At 37.3% G+C, this 15,799-nt stretch overlaps 1 protein-coding gene across 1 annotated transcript in view; it reads right to left on the bottom strand.

Annotated features, from left to right (window-relative positions):
* Positions 1-4,495: 4,495 nt before the first annotated feature.
* The window catches only part of ROBO2 (roundabout guidance receptor 2), a 468,174-nt gene continuing 456,870 nt past the window's right edge, over positions 4,496-15,799 (bottom strand). The window contains exons 30-31 of the mRNA XM_059820733.1: positions 9,231-9,491; positions 4,496-4,767 (exon numbers count right to left, since the gene is read on the bottom strand). Of these exons, the coding sequence (XP_059676716.1) occupies positions 4,496-4,767; positions 9,231-9,491 (533 nt within the window). The remainder of the gene's footprint in view (positions 4,768-9,230; positions 9,492-15,799) is intronic.

The raw sequence follows: 15,799 nt of genomic DNA, 5'->3' as shown, positions 1-15,799 counted from the left end.
GGTTTACTGACTTGGATAGGGACTTGAGAAATAATAAATAACAAAAAAAAAAAAAAAGTCTGTTGTTTGCATCACTGAAATGGCTGCCCATACAGCAATACACCACTGAAGCACATGTAACAATTTATGATTTGGTCCTTCAGCCCTCCTGTATGTAAAATTGAGCATATAGTTAATGGAAAGGTTGAGAAAAATTGACCTAGCATCTATCTATACGTTCTGGGGATATTCTGTACTGGGTTGGCAGTAGCTCCACCAGTACAAAACCCCAAGTCCAAGGGTTCAGACCCACTGAACACAGGTTTTACACGTCCACTACTTTATGGGCTTTAAGCCAAGTAAGCTGTGTGCTTGCGGTCCTTACTGTACATTGAGATAGTATGTCTACAAACAGAGGATGTATCACTTGAGTAGCTGTACCAGTGTAATCACATTGGTACAACTATTCCCAATATAGACAGGACCTTAAACAGAAATCCCTATGACAGGCAATGTTTACCGCTGGCCTATTTATAAGACAGCTATTAGCTTAGTTAAAAAATCAGCGTATAAAATGTTCCTTGTTACTGTAAGTGGACAGTGATGATTATAGCTCAGTCTATGTTATTATTGCCTGATTTTCCCAGTTTGGGTTTTCACATATTGACTCCTTACTCGAGGTTTTTTAACATAGAATTGAAATGTGAATATGTTTTATTTTTTCCCCAGTAAATATACAATACACACTTCAACAGTACTATTAACCAACTTTTTATGCCAATTAAACTTTGCTGCACTAACAATACCAATGAAACACATTAAGAGGTCATACTTTTTCGTGAACAAACTGTAGCCAATAAACAGTTTTTTGAAAAAACAAATTAAAAAAACAATTCTAAGTGCTGCCACAACATCCCTTTTCTTTAAACACGTTATTCACAATAAATGTTTTCAAATTTTTTTAAAAAAAGAAGAATACTTCTTTTAAAATAGTAAATTAAATGGCATTTTAAAAAATATGTACTGTGGTTCATTGGAAGTACACTGTATAGAAAAGAGAGAGGAAAAAAAAGAAGAGACATCACCTGTAAGATAATGGAGACACTTTGCGATACACAACAACACCTTATGTAATATTGTAAGCAAATTATTAATGAACAAAAATGTACAGAAGCAGATGGACAAGTTAGTGAATATCATGGTACTGCACAGCTTTAATACTGACACACATTTACTTTCCAGTGGAAGAGATAAAACACGTATTTGAAAGTAATTGGGATGGCTTTATCAACATCTAATGATACTGAATTTTGAATAGAATATAGTGAGTAAGGTGTTCCACCAAAGCTCAGCACAAGCTTTCAAATTAAAAAGAAAAAAAAAATCTACCAGTGACCGAGTTAAACATTTCCAGAGAATTAAATTTGAATTGTACCCTGAATAGTCTTCTTTCATATGATAATACCAAAATAAAAAACATACATATGTAAATATGATGCCTTCTTTATCTTGCTTGAACATTTTTAAGAAATGGTTTTAACTATAGTGGTTTAACAAGCAGGAAAATTACATATATTCATTGGTCACATATATAAATAAATGCATATATTTTTTCCTCAACTTTTTGGTTTGTAATCTGTTAAATAACAGTCTTGACCTTAAGGAAGAAAACTAGCATTTTTTTAATATTCAATAGTGCTGAGTTATAGGTGATGGCTGTAGTGTTTTATCTTATCATGGAACAAGTTAATGGAATGAAAAGCAACATATATTTAGCATTGTAATTTACTTTTCTAAAATTCTGCCATTACTAAAAGTGTTCTTAATACTGGTGAGCTCCAAGGCAATATATAAAACAACATAGACTGGTTATATGAAAAGGCTATTCAAATGGAAACTTGTGTTCATGGTCAGATAACTAACAGAAATAAGCTGTAGGATGCAATGTCTAAATTAAGCATCAAATGAGTGGGCTATCCACATACCATATTCTAACAAAAGTTTGACAATTTACTCATTGCGATTTGAGAGGTACAGAAGATTTGGACAAAGTCATGAAAACTAATGAAGAGACAGGATGCTGTCATTAATGTCCACTTACAGAGTCTGGTTTATTCAAAAAGTGTATAAACATGCGTTATTTCCTCACCATAGAAGGGTTTGAAGCCACTCACTAAAACACAGGTCAAAGATTTTCTCTGCTTACATCCAACTTTTTGGATGTATTGTATTGCCAGAAATGTACTTAATGCAAGCCGAAAATAATTTGACCATTGCTTCCCTTCCAAACACTAACATTTTACTACTAATCTAGTGGATCCAGCTTCAGCTCTTGCAGACCTCAGGTAACAGAACACAAAGGTTTGTTTAGACTGCATCAAAACAATTAATGTCATGAATTTCAGTGGTGCAGCTCTATCCTCTATTGTACTTTACATGTATTGGAAAGATGAAATACGATATTCTGACATTTCAATTTTTTGGAAGCAGCCTGAATATGTCTTAATAATAGATTGCATCTTTACCTACTTACTAGGTATTCCTTGAGTTTATATTGTTTGTTTCTCCTGGGAAATCTCTGTCTTATATTTTGGGTTGGAGAAATTAATAGGAATAATTCTTTTAAAACTGCAATATAAAACCAGCTTTAGTGAAACACCTTAAGTTCTTTTCTTTGTAGCAAGGTTTGCTTTTCTTCCCCTTTACTTAGTGGCATGGGATGGCTAAAAACAGATACTAAGGACATCATTCTAGTGAAAGGGTCTAGGCCATCTCATGCTACCTTTAGTTTTCATATTCACTCTTTAATCTCACAATTCCAACTTCTGACCCCTTCTTAAATAGGAAGAGCAACTATGTTGCTTGCTTTTAAAAGGTTTAAATTTGTCTCTAATGTCTTCACTGACATCAGTTTTGCCTGTCACTTTCTCAGTTCTACACCCCAATGGAAAACCACCTAACATACTCCTTTACATCCAGCATTATCCAAAGTAGCTTACAGTACGTAAACCTTCACACATTCAGTCTCTTTTTTTCTTCATGTCATGAGGAGTAGAGTTTTGTGCTTATCACCAAATAAAATTGCAGTGCAAACTTTAAACATAAAAGTTACACAATTAAAAGTTAATATATGGCACCACAGCCTATTAATTCACATATAGTACAACAGACCAATAAAAACAGACATGAATATGAACATAGCTAAAAAGAAGGTGAGCTTGCATAGCAATGCAACAAAAGAAATTATATACAGAAGGAAATCCTTTTCATCCTGGAGGGTGATTTTTTTTTTTTCTTTCTTTTTTATATATTCCTGACAAGGAATAGTTTAAGGTGGATGGTGTATTAAAGAGAAGAACACAGGTAAAGTATCTGTGGGATATGTGTGGCTGTGTGTCTTTACATTGCATTTACAGTTCTTTTAATAGTACATAAATAAAGAAAATGTTCATTGCACTGTTTAGTGTCATCACTTCCATGAGTTCAGACCTGATGGTCCATCAGAGCAGCTTGCAATGTGTCTTCTCAACTACTCTATAGAGAGAAACAAAGAGAGAGAAAGTGGTTGTAATAAGGAGAAAAAACAGAAAACAAAGCCTATGGCAATATTACTGCAGCACAGGATGAATATTCAATAGGATGGGAGAAGAGAGCTAATTGCTTCTAAGTTGAAAAGTGATGGATGCTAAAATTCAGCACTTACCAACACCATATCTGAGATAGCTCATTTAAGGGTTTGTGGATCATCACCATTAGCTCTCTTACAAGCTACTGGGCAGTAATGGTAACTGTCAGGAGGTACTGAGGGTTTGACTGCAGCAAATAGGAGGCAGACATGCCAACAGCTACATTGCTTTTACCAGTAAACATACCAGTATGCCTGAGCTAGCTATGTTGAGGTGCTACTTCAAACAACAGAGTAAAACCTTTTGTCATCTAGAACTACCATCTAGAACTACCATCACATGCACAGCGTTAACGTGGTTTTATACAAGGTTTAACAGATATTGAGTGATAATAGAAAAAAGTTTGGAAAATAATTCCCCTGGCCTGGTAAGTTGAGGAAAGAGTTGCAATATGCAACTGAAAAACTGGGTTACACAGCTGAAAAAAGAGGACCTCCATCTAAGGGCAAAAAGAGCAGAACACTGCTCATCAAGCAGCAGGAAGTTAAGGAGAAGGCATCACAAGCTTGCCACTATGCCCAACAAATTCAGCACCCTTTTCATTCACTCCTCTGAGAAAAACTGCCAATGGCATTTCCAAGACAAGCACCCTACACTTTGCCAAGAAAATTCTAAATTACTGGAATTTCTTTTCAGTTTTCCCAGTGTTTCACTAGCATTACACACTGAAAGATGTACTATGTAGATAACGTTGGCATGGCTTACACAGATTTGAACTGGTCCAAACCAAAGAACAGAAGAACTACATTTGTTACAGGAAAATCATCTCAGAAGGCAAAAAGGTCTGAGTAAAATCTAATCTGATTATCACACTCAAATTCCTCCTCTCTTCACAACAGATTTATAATTTCTCTCTTTTTGTCTATTGGAGAGTTTGGACTGTAGCTAGAGATAAACTTACATAATTCACCAGTAAACTGTCCTTGACTGTTTGATCCCACATAGCCTACATCGAGAAGGTCACTGGCATTTCGTTGGTGACCCCCTCGCAAGACTTCACCTTTTCTAGGTCCGGTCGATCCTTTAGAAGAAGCTGTTCCTGAAGAGCTGTGGCCGCCAGGAGATGGGAAGTTGGGTTTACTATATGGTACGAGTGCCTCTTCTAGAAAGGCAAAACAAAAAAAACCAAAACAAAATAAATACCAAATATATTCCTATAAATAGGAATAATCAAACTATTCTTATACGGACATCATATTCATTCCTCCCCGCAGATATCTGTCTTTTGTCTTGCCTTATAGCACGGCAATTTTACCTAAGAAAATACTCAACTCAGTATTGTATTCCACAGACAAAGAAACCAGCATGAATTTAATCTGGTTTTCATGTAAACTCATAAGTTAGTTTGTATTAATTATAAAAAGTCTAGATTCATTATGAAGTAATAGATCGTGAATCATAGATACTTTAATAAAAACAGATGCACATACAATTTCCAAGACAATGCAGCTATGATTAGATATTTGCTTCAAGCCTACATGAATGTGTTTTTTCCTTTTCTTTAGCTTAAATTATGGTAACATTATCTCAATCAATTTAGGTAAAGAACTACAATATCAGCTAATTTAATTATCTTCCAGCAGCTCTGTAATTTCTAATAATGCAAAGTGCACTGAAGATTTTTTTAACTGGTTGTGAATTACATTGGAAAATATTATATTATACATAATATTGGTAGTTGTAATATTTGGGGTGAGTAAATCTTCCTGCAGCTTGTTTCATGTTCCATTATGAGCAAAAGGCTTACTTTTGCTCACTTGGCCTCTTCCTTTGTGAAGACCTGTAATAATGAACTGCTTGCGAGTGCAGGATTAATACCAATAAAGCATAAGACTGTATGTCTTCATACAGCATGAAGTAAAGCAAGACATCACATCTGATTAAAGTTGCCAGGAGATATTGTTGTAATAATCCTAACCTAAGAAGCAAAACAGCAGCACTGATTTAACACTGAAATAGAAGCACCATTTTATTTCTTTGCTGTGTATGATCCACTTTTCAGTCTCAGAACCTGAAGAAAGAGACCTTGCTAAATATATTTTGATTCAAGAACACAAGTATATAGGCTTAACCTCAAACACAGGAATTGCCCCTTCTGAAATCAGTGGGATATCTCCTGCTTGAGTCTTACATTTTTTAAAGTGAATCTGGGCTGAAAGGCATTTTTTTTATTTTGCTTTTCCCATTGTCTCCACTCTTAAACAATCTGATGAGGAGAAACAGACTTTCTTCAACAGAGGGCAGGAACACAGAAGGAAAAGTAGGTGGGGATGGTTGGAAAGAAAGAGGGGATAAAAATGCTTTTATTCACAACCTTGAAGCCTATGCAAAGGCTGCAGCAGAGGCTTAATTAACTTAGGCAAATGCTAAATGAGAAGGAATTTGTGGAAGAAACCACATTCTTTGTGCTTACTGCCACAAGTGAGTAGGACATGGGAATCCCCCATGTGATCTGCTATTGAACACAACCCGTTTGTAAGGTAAATCTGTTGCAGAAGAGGGCAGGCAGCTGCCTTCTTTCTCTGCCAAAGTATCTCCCTCTGGCCCTGCCCAAGGGACCAGAATATTTGCGCTGCAGGACATAAGGGCATTATCAATGTTTTGTGCTATGACCGTGTGCTGTCCTTGCTGAAATATAAAGAAATGCTTAAAAGACATAGTAAAATGGTATTTAACAGCCATTACCTGTTCTTTATATATCAAGCCCTAACAACAGAATCAGATGCAAACCTGGTTTCCAAAGGCTGGCTGAAATATGGAACAGCTTGCATTAAGGCAGCAATAAAGCAAGCAGCATAAATCAGTTTAGCAGAAAGCTGGATACATTTTTAAAGGATGGAAAGAAAAGTCACTAGCATTGCAAAAGAGTTTGAAGATGACATATATGGTCAATTGATTTGTTTTTCTAGTTTGTGGACTCAGGATAAGGCCCCCTTCGGGTTCAGTGAAATATTGAGAAAAAACGACCATGAATAAATATAAAGTGCATTATCATTATAGAGCATATGGTGTGTTAAATTATCTGTTGTGCCCTCAGAAATAAACGCAATCCATAAAATAAGCAACTGTGACATAAAATAAAGGCTAAGTTTTTCACAACATTCTAGCACATGAAAGGTAGTTGTCTGAAGTCCTTAGAATGGGCTCACATTTATTAAACACTCAAAACAGTGCCCCATGCCCCAGGCCTGCAAAGAATATGGGGAGGCTTTGCTGATGCCTTTCTCTTTGAAATACTGAGCCTTTAATTCAAAGCTGTAATTCTAGTCCCTGTGAAATCAGGATATATGTGCATAATGATGTTTCTATACCCGATAAGATAACCAAAAGGCTTTTAATATTATCAAAACTATTGTAACTTGATCTGGCACTACTTTCTTTAGTGGGGTAGCTGAGAATGTCATATTTGATGTGCTGTAACTGCAGTTCCACAATGAAGCCATTGGCAGGAACTCAGTGGTCTTGTTTATATTGAAAGCAACCAGTGGAAACATGGTTCCCAGAATTAGACATTTTTATTCTATTCAAAGATCTTGCTTTCAAAATTTCACTCACAGCTTGGTAATGTCTGAATGAAGACCCCCTAAGCAGCAAAACAGCTATTTTCTATAAGCTGGTAGCTAAAAATAACTCCTTTTGGAAATATATTGAAAACTGGGACAGAACAGATTTCCAGAGATCTTTGTCATTAATAAAGGAAAAGGGAAGAAGCACAATTAATATTATTAAAACCCCAAAATTTAGTAATATAAACAAGCATCACACACAAGAGTAGCCTTTTTTAAATCTACCAGAGAAAAAAATACAGAGCAAGAAAACTGAAGTGCAAGAAGCTGGGGTGAGAAGACAGACAGACAGACAGGAAGCTCTGGCCCACCCTGTCCACAAACTTCATGGACGCCTCCTACCAGGGTAAAACTGTAATATTTCCTAGAGGAATCCTTTGTCATGCATAAAGAATATGCAATTGCTCTGGTCATCCTGAATTTGACAAGAACAAGATACCTGTAATCACTCCAGCCCTAAATTCATTGCTCATGTAGGGCACTGGAAGTGTCAAGATCAAGTTCTTTTTATTAAGGACAGATTGCAAGTCCTGCAAGGATGGCAATTTTACTACTGTATGCCCTCTGTATCACAGAATAACTGACAACTACTATTTGTACACTTATGAAGGAGAGGAAAAGGAGGGGAGTTCTTGCAAACGAGGTCAGAGAAGCATCCTTAATAATAATTTACAAAGAAATTAGATGTATAAAGTATATTCGGGCTATTTTCTGTGTATTTGTACATTGTAATTAAAATTGTCATTTCACCAAGTAGCATGAATTTCACACAGTATTTTTAAACTGCGACTTCGCATCATCATTTCACAACAGGAACAACCACTCACTTGTTTATGCAGCTGAAAGATTAGAGGGTTTTAACACTACCATTATTGTTATATTTTAAAATATGGATTGTTTTAAAATATTACATTTTAAATATGGGTAGCAGTATTTCCTAGGAGGACTTTATTCAGTAAACCCTGCCCCCATGACAGGTTTGCCTGCATACTACTGGGTTTTTTTAGAATGTCATTGATACTAGTATGCTAGATAAACAAGGAGCATTGCAAGTAGAATAAAATCAACAAAAAGATCAATAATATGAGTACCTCTAGTGTTACTGCGGGAGCTACATACACACTTATAGAAACAGTGTAGCCATACAGAAAGCTCCATGTACACTATAATTTTTTTTTTTTAAATCTTCTTAATTGTCCTCTTGTATCACTCTCATCAGCACTGGGATAACATGTGATTAGTGGGTTAAAGAAAATACCCTACTAAGTGGACCTGAAACAGCAGGTTTTACTTGAGGTCAGGTTGAGAGAAGGAATCTGCAAATATTGTAGAGCTCCAGCTCCAGCTCAGCACCCCTTCCTCCATACATTTTTACAGACTTGAAATCCATTTTGGAGATAAAAAGTCAGCACTCAGCAATGAGCAGGTCCTGCATATAGGTGAAAACCTGTGCTGCCATCTTGCTGGGCCTACGAGATGAATGTTACTTTGTCCTATCCTTGAATAAGGAGAAGACAGTGTTTTAAATACAGCTGGAAGGAATGTCAGTAGCTCAGAAGGATCAGCCTTCTTGCAGACATACAAAAAGAACGGTTGCCAATTTAGAAGCAGGTTGAAAGAACTAGAACTTCTGTCCCTATATGTATAAATAAACACATGTAAGAGAACATACTCTAAAACTGTGTTTGTCCTTCCCTGCCTGTCTGAAACTGTTCCTGTTTTTTCCACCGCTGTGCTTGACAACATTATTAATTGCCAGAACAGTGTAAAGAATCACCGAGTTAGGTGCTAATGAGGTTTCATTGTTGCAGGAGGGAAAATACTTGGATCACAAGCTCTCATTTCACTTTGCCTTTTCTTATTGTCCAGCCTGAGCCTCACCAGTGCTGGCACAGAGGGGCATGAGGTGATCCTAGACTCCTGCCAGATACAGAAACCCTCAGCTGAGAAGTGTCAAGAAGCCGTCTGCATTGCCTCGGCTGGTGCAGCACACACACACCTGATCCGAAGGCTTGTTTGTGTTGGGCTTTCCTGAAATCCTCTTGGCGGTCTGTAGAGCTTATCCACTCCTGGGTTTGCCGCTGCCACTCTAGTGACGTCCTAGCTTGCCGGTCCAGGGAGCTCTTTGTTTCATCTACGTTCGGTGCATGCTGCCTCTCAAGAGAGCTTCCTTTCCTCTCTGCTGAGCCTCCACGCTGGCCAGGGACTATTTGCTGCCTTAAACCCTGACCAGGGGGCGGGTCGGGTGGTGGTGGAAGATCTAAAAAACGTGAATAAGATTTAGATGAACTAATATTTTAATTGAAACAGAAGGTCTATTTGATGCTGAAAAGAAAAGTCCCTTGCAAATGGCATGAATCACTTCATTTGCTGATTTTAAAAGGAGGAAAATTCATGTTAATCAGAAACGAGTTTTTACCTTCCGCTAGTTTTTTTCTCAGGTTACTGTGTTGCTAGCTCTTTCTAACTTCCATCAAAATCAATAGACTCTAAGCCCTGACTGACATTTCTAAGCATGGGATTTATTTTCTGTGGGGTGTACTACATCTGGCTCTTTCAGTAACAGCAAACAATTAAGAAAGGCTATGAAAAACTGATCTGTGCCAGTTGACAGGGTAATTTCCCCCCATCATATTGGGCCTTGCTTCATCGCCCCCATTTTCGGGCTTCACTTTCAGCTTGAGACTTAAACTCAAAATCTAAATATAGAACTTTATCAAAATGCATAAAATTCCACTAAATTTTGGGGAAAAATTATTGACAAAACCAACTCTCATTGAAAAAGCATCAAGACAGCTGTGAAAAATGCATGTTTAAACGGGACCACCAAAAAACAGGTGAGGATTTTATTCAAACACTATGTGAAAGTTCAGCCAAGAGCTAGAGTCTTCACAGACAAGAGAATGGACACTCTTAATGTGTAGCAGTCTTGCAAATATAACCAACCAAAGCACAATTTCAGCTGAACACTGAAAGATGCTTGCCTGGTCTCTAACAACTCTTGTTCTTTTCCAGTTTATGACCTGGACTACTAAGATGCTTGTAGAATTGAAGGTCAAGCTTCTAACCACATTTGTGGAGGCCAAAGTACATTTTGTTTATTAGTCCTTGACCCAAGGTAATTATAGAATCTGAATAATTATAATTCTAGATGTAAGATTTTCCTGTAAACTTTACGACAGACTTATAATGGTCTAGAAAAGCCTCAGATTGTTAAAAAAAAAAAAAAAAAAAACAAAACAGAAAAGGGAAGTGCCTTTAGTATTTTAGTGAAAACTCTCCCATCTAGGATACCTGTTTTATATGAAGAACACTTGTTGATATTTCTAGTTTTGCGCAGTGCATAGCCCAAATAAAACTGTACAGCCCCACCAACTTCACTAAACTTATGTTAGTTAACATTAGATATGGGTCTGTCCTGCTTTCTAGTCTTTTGTACCTTACAGTGTTGTCAAAGTTTGTCAAGGAATTGAACTTGGCTCAATATAAGGCATGGCTTTGCCTGCAGGAAAGACTATGTTTATAACTCTAGCAAAACTGAAATTAAGGAGGCCTTTGGAGTGAATTTATTTTGAAGGCTGTAATACAGCTTTATATAATACTACACAGACTTTTTTTCATGTTCTTCCTGTTAGAGGTGATACTTTTATCTCATATATGGAGCAGAAATGCTTCCAAAGTTGCTGAGATGTCATTCCAGTCAGCATTGTCCAGATAAATGAGGATGTATGGGTTATTTGTGTCTACAAGGGAAAGAAGTTGTATCTGATGTTGCTCCCGTACCTTTGTTCACAGCTGAAGTGCTATACCCCAGATTAAGATATCTATCTTCTGGCTAGAACAGCCTTATAATAATCTGTCAGTGAGCTTGGTGTATGCTTTATGTTCAGCACTAATTTATTGGAGAAATTTTTAGTTATGAATATAGCTGCGACCTTTTATGACAATGACTATACTTGAATTACTGTAGGTGGAAGCAGGAGGGTATGGGAGCCTGCCAATGTTAAAATTGCTTTATAGTGTTGGCTTCCAAAATGGCATTTCTTATAATTGATTTTATTGCGATCATAACCAGTTAATGTACAGAACCACAACACTGGCATCTGCTTATGCAACCTGAAATAGAGATTACTGAAGTTGTGATTTATAAGCACTTTATGGAGATGCATTGAATCTAATAAACACAATCATAACATGACATCTGACAATGTAATTTTCCAAGATAAAATATTTACCATTCAACATAAACAAATTTTTAAAGTAGTATCATAGCAAAATAAAAAAGTTAAAATTATTGCAGTATTAAACTTCTTAACATACAGTACCCTTCTTCTGAAATTGCCATCTAATAGTTGGTATTAATTAGATACTGAGAAAGAAAGAAGGTTTGTATGTAAACTGTACTGCATGTTCTAGAGGTAGCTGCAACTCCTGGAATTACTGTAGACTTACGCTGCTGATTTACTGTTAACCTGATTCTTGCTTTTATCCATCCGCAAAATGGGCATAATGATTGCCTGATGCATGGAAGTAAAATGAAAACCCATGTTTATAAAGTTCTTTGGGTGGTTTAGACCTGTGGATGTACTGAAATGAAAAATAAAATTTAGCTTCTGATGAAGTTTCACACAATTCTAGAAGAATTACAGGTACTACGGAATTAATGCAAGCTGGCTCCAGCCTGACCTGTGTTAGACATGTCTGAGAAGATCTGTAAGAAAAATTACTAATTCTAGCCAACCACCAACTGACTAAACCATTTGCTTTTTCACCTTCTTACTCAGGTGGATTGTCACAGTAACACCTACCTTTCCTTTTTAATAAAAGAAGCTGGAAGAGAGCTTCATTTGGAAATGTGGCTTTTTATTTGCTCTACAACTTAAACCCTGTACTGCAAATCTTCTGCCTTAGGTAAGTTACTAAATATGCTCTGTTACCTTGCTTGGGCCTATATAAAGACCCCATGTATTTGGAGTCATGAGTTTCCTCCTCCAATGACACAGAGAACAGTCCTCTCCTCTCCTCTCCTCTCCAACATTTCCATATGTGGCTGTGCACGTCTCACGCACACTTGTGAGTATGCATATACATGATGGCTAATGGTTGGCATTTTGGTTGCTAGTAAAGGGGTAAGAGAGATCAGACAAGTTAGTAGTCTCAATCCCTAACAGGCAGACTTATTACCACATAGAGGCAAGCCAACTCATTCCATCATGTCAATCACTTCAGAGAAGTTTTGAATCTAGAAATGCAGGGACTTCAGCAGGATTTTCAGTGAGGATACCCAGAGTAGTATCGCTGATTATCACTGTACTTCCATCTAAATTTGTCTTCCAAGTGCCAGGTAAAACACCCCCATTAAGCTAGTAACTTACTAGGCCAGTGGGATGTCATCCAGGCTACCACTTGCAGCTTCTAATGGCAGAATTATCAAACTTGCAAGGCAATTTATAAGTGCATTGGTGGGAAGGTGATGGTCTTATTGATTTAGTAATGGAGGGATTGTGATTGAGAAGCTGTAGGACATCAGAGTGCCTGATAAGAGACAGATGTTTGGCCTGGGATTACTCCAGCCCTCCTTTAGAAGGCAGAGCATTGGCCAAATGATTCAGGCACCAGTCAAGCTTTGGCATTGCCTCTCATTATTAACTGGAAAAAGCAGCAAATTACAGAACCAACAAGTACAAGGACATCCCTTTCTACCTGTGCCAGTGATTTGTTTTTCTAGGGGTGATAACTACCGTGACTTTTAATAAGCTTCTGAACCACTTCCTAGCATCAGAAGGTAAGCATCTTCTCTACAGTGATCTACCTCAGCCAAAATTGATTTGTAATACGCGATAGCAAGTAGTAGCAAAGCTAATAGAAATCTTAAGTTCCAATTCTCCCTTTTTAACCCTAACTATATTTCCCTTCTGCCTCCTCTTTAAACATCATGCTCAACTAAGGAAGAGCTTTTAACTTCAGTCATGCAGTTACCATGCCACCACCTATATGACAGATTCCCCTGTTTCACCATTCATTAATACATTGTTTTCAAGAAAACAAGTTATTCCTTCAGCACTAGAACTAAAAACCTCCTATTTGTTTTTCGTGGTGGACTGTGAGCTCAGAATGAAGGGTTTTCATAATTTCAGGGATTCATAAGGTAGTCTTCCTCTCTGGATTTGCTGTTGTCTCTGGGGTTTTTTAGGATGGGGAAGCTAAAAAACAAGTTGTACAGGAAGACAAATACGAAGACTCAATCTAGAGTCAGTCTCTAGAGGATTCTGACCTGCGACCAAAGAAAATGACGCAGCGGGCTTTTAGGGGATTTGTGTGGATTGCTGTCAAAAGTAAGCATAAAGTTGTACCCTCATATGCTTACATAGTTGGGGATCAGTGTGCTACGTGTTAAATACTACAGTTCCTTCGGTCTTTTGCACTGCCCCACATGGTTACAGTTAACAAGGGGAAGTGCTCAGGAAGTGTACTGGAAAGGGCAGAGAAAGGACATGCCTGGAGCTCACTTGGTCAACAGAAATTTAAAATGACGGATATCCAGTATGTGATGAGACTTAAACACAGGATGCTAGGACTCATCCAGCTTGGGAATTTGAAGACGACTGACAAAGCAAGTATGTTCTCATATGACAAATCCAAGAGGAAGCAGTTGCAAGGGAATGGATTAGAGGCATCTCAAAACCAGGAGAAAAATGTATAGTGATGCTTCCCACTGAAATCAGGACAGCCCAGGGCTGAAGAGACTAGCCTGGATTAGGGATCAGAATTGCTGGATCTATCCCAGGTTCTCCTGCTTGCTTTTTCTAACCATAGTTTAAGCATAGTGGTATAGTCTCTCTTTGTAAAGTTCATTGCAATATTCCACACAAATGCCGGTTACCATTTTTAATTTCTGTACACCAGAGATTCCTAAATTCAGTTTGTTTACATACACACAGGTGACAGCAGCAATCTTTAGCTTCCTTAATTGACAAATGTTCTTTTGCAAATTTAGTTATGACTCAGACTTGCCATTGCACTTTAATAACTCATATTCAGTAAGAGTTGAAGTGAAAAAATTGTACAATTTGTGTTTGTTTGTTCCTGTGGTAAGAGAGGATGGGAAAGGATCCTTTATTTGTCCTGGACATTATAAATTTTTGGAACATACAGTAAGCACTTTAACTAGGTTTATAACAGACTAATGTTAAGCTAACAGTGTCCAAAAGCTGTTATGGTTATTGTCTGCCTCTGAGAGGCGGATTGTTGAAGGAAATGGTATATCATTGGTATTCTGACTCAACTATGTGAAAGAAACTCCAGTAAGATTAGTATTTTATAAAGAATAAATAAAAGACAGTAGAAGATTCCTCTTTTTTAAAATAAATCTTAAAATCTGATCTCTTTCACTAATTTAAAACAATGCCAGATTTTATGATGGAGTCACTCCCCGAGGAGTCACACTTCCATCTGTCTCATGATTTGAACTGGATTCCCATTAATTTTCTGGTATCCACATTATTGTTAAACATTTCTATAGCAATAGGACTCAAAAGCAGAAGGATTAAGGTCCCACCATACTGAGTGCAGCACAAACTCACATGTACACAGAGTTTGTGGTCCAAAAGGCTCATAGTCCAAGGTGACAGGATATGCCATGTGAAAGGGTTAACTTGAGGTATGCAAAAGAGTATTGACAGCACCTCAAGCAACCCACAATTCCAGTTATTATTCTCATAGACACACCTATTTAATGGATCTGTGTAGTAGGGAGTCCTCTGGAACGTATCCATAAGGGGAGGATATTAATGTTTAAACTAATTCAGATCCGTATGAGTGGAGTCTAAGCTACTTTAAGCTGTTTTCCCAAATAATATAGCAGTGAGGATGAGCCATAGACCATGAAATGAAATGATAACCCCTTCAGTGAAGAATTTCACTTACAGAATCTGTGCTCCACCCTTCTGGAATCTGTGCTCCACCTTTGTGGTCTGACAAACAAGTAATCTGTCAGAGCATACTGCAAAACTGTTTTCTGTACACCTGATAACATGACTGAGAGGAGAGTTCTGGTGGTTTTAGTGGCTACAATCCACCTTGCAAGTTGTTAATATTTTTTATACATGTACCTAGAGTAATAAATAGCACATTATAAATAAATGAAACTAAATATACTCTCTATTAAATCTATTTATTACGTTACCTGTCCAAAGAAGATAATGAAGACAGTCAGACTTGACGATCTTTCCAGGTCCCTTCCAACTCGAGATATTCTATGACTCTATGATTCTCAAGTAATTTTTACTAGAATAAGGAGGATGTTTATACTAAAACCTAAAGTAATTTTTTCATTTTTACACCTTCCCCATACACTGGAAGATTTGTCAAGATGTACTTAAGGTCAGGAGATAAACTCACTGGCATCACACCCACTCCTGTGGTCCAGATAGTGTTATGAGGACCACTGAGGCAGGTAGGACAGTCTAGCTCTCAGAATTTCCCTGCTTAGAACACTGAAAGAGGGGTCAGCATGAGGGAAGTGATCATGTCTCCATCTGAATGGTATTACAGATATCCTCAGTCATT

The sequence above is a fragment of the Gavia stellata genome, chromosome 1 (genome assembly GCF_030936135.1).
Source record: "Gavia stellata isolate bGavSte3 chromosome 1, bGavSte3.hap2, whole genome shotgun sequence".
Taxonomy (NCBI): domain Eukaryota; kingdom Metazoa; phylum Chordata; class Aves; order Gaviiformes; family Gaviidae; genus Gavia; species Gavia stellata.
The sequence above is the reverse complement of the archived record's forward strand: the minus strand, read 5'-3'. Positions and strand labels throughout refer to the sequence as shown.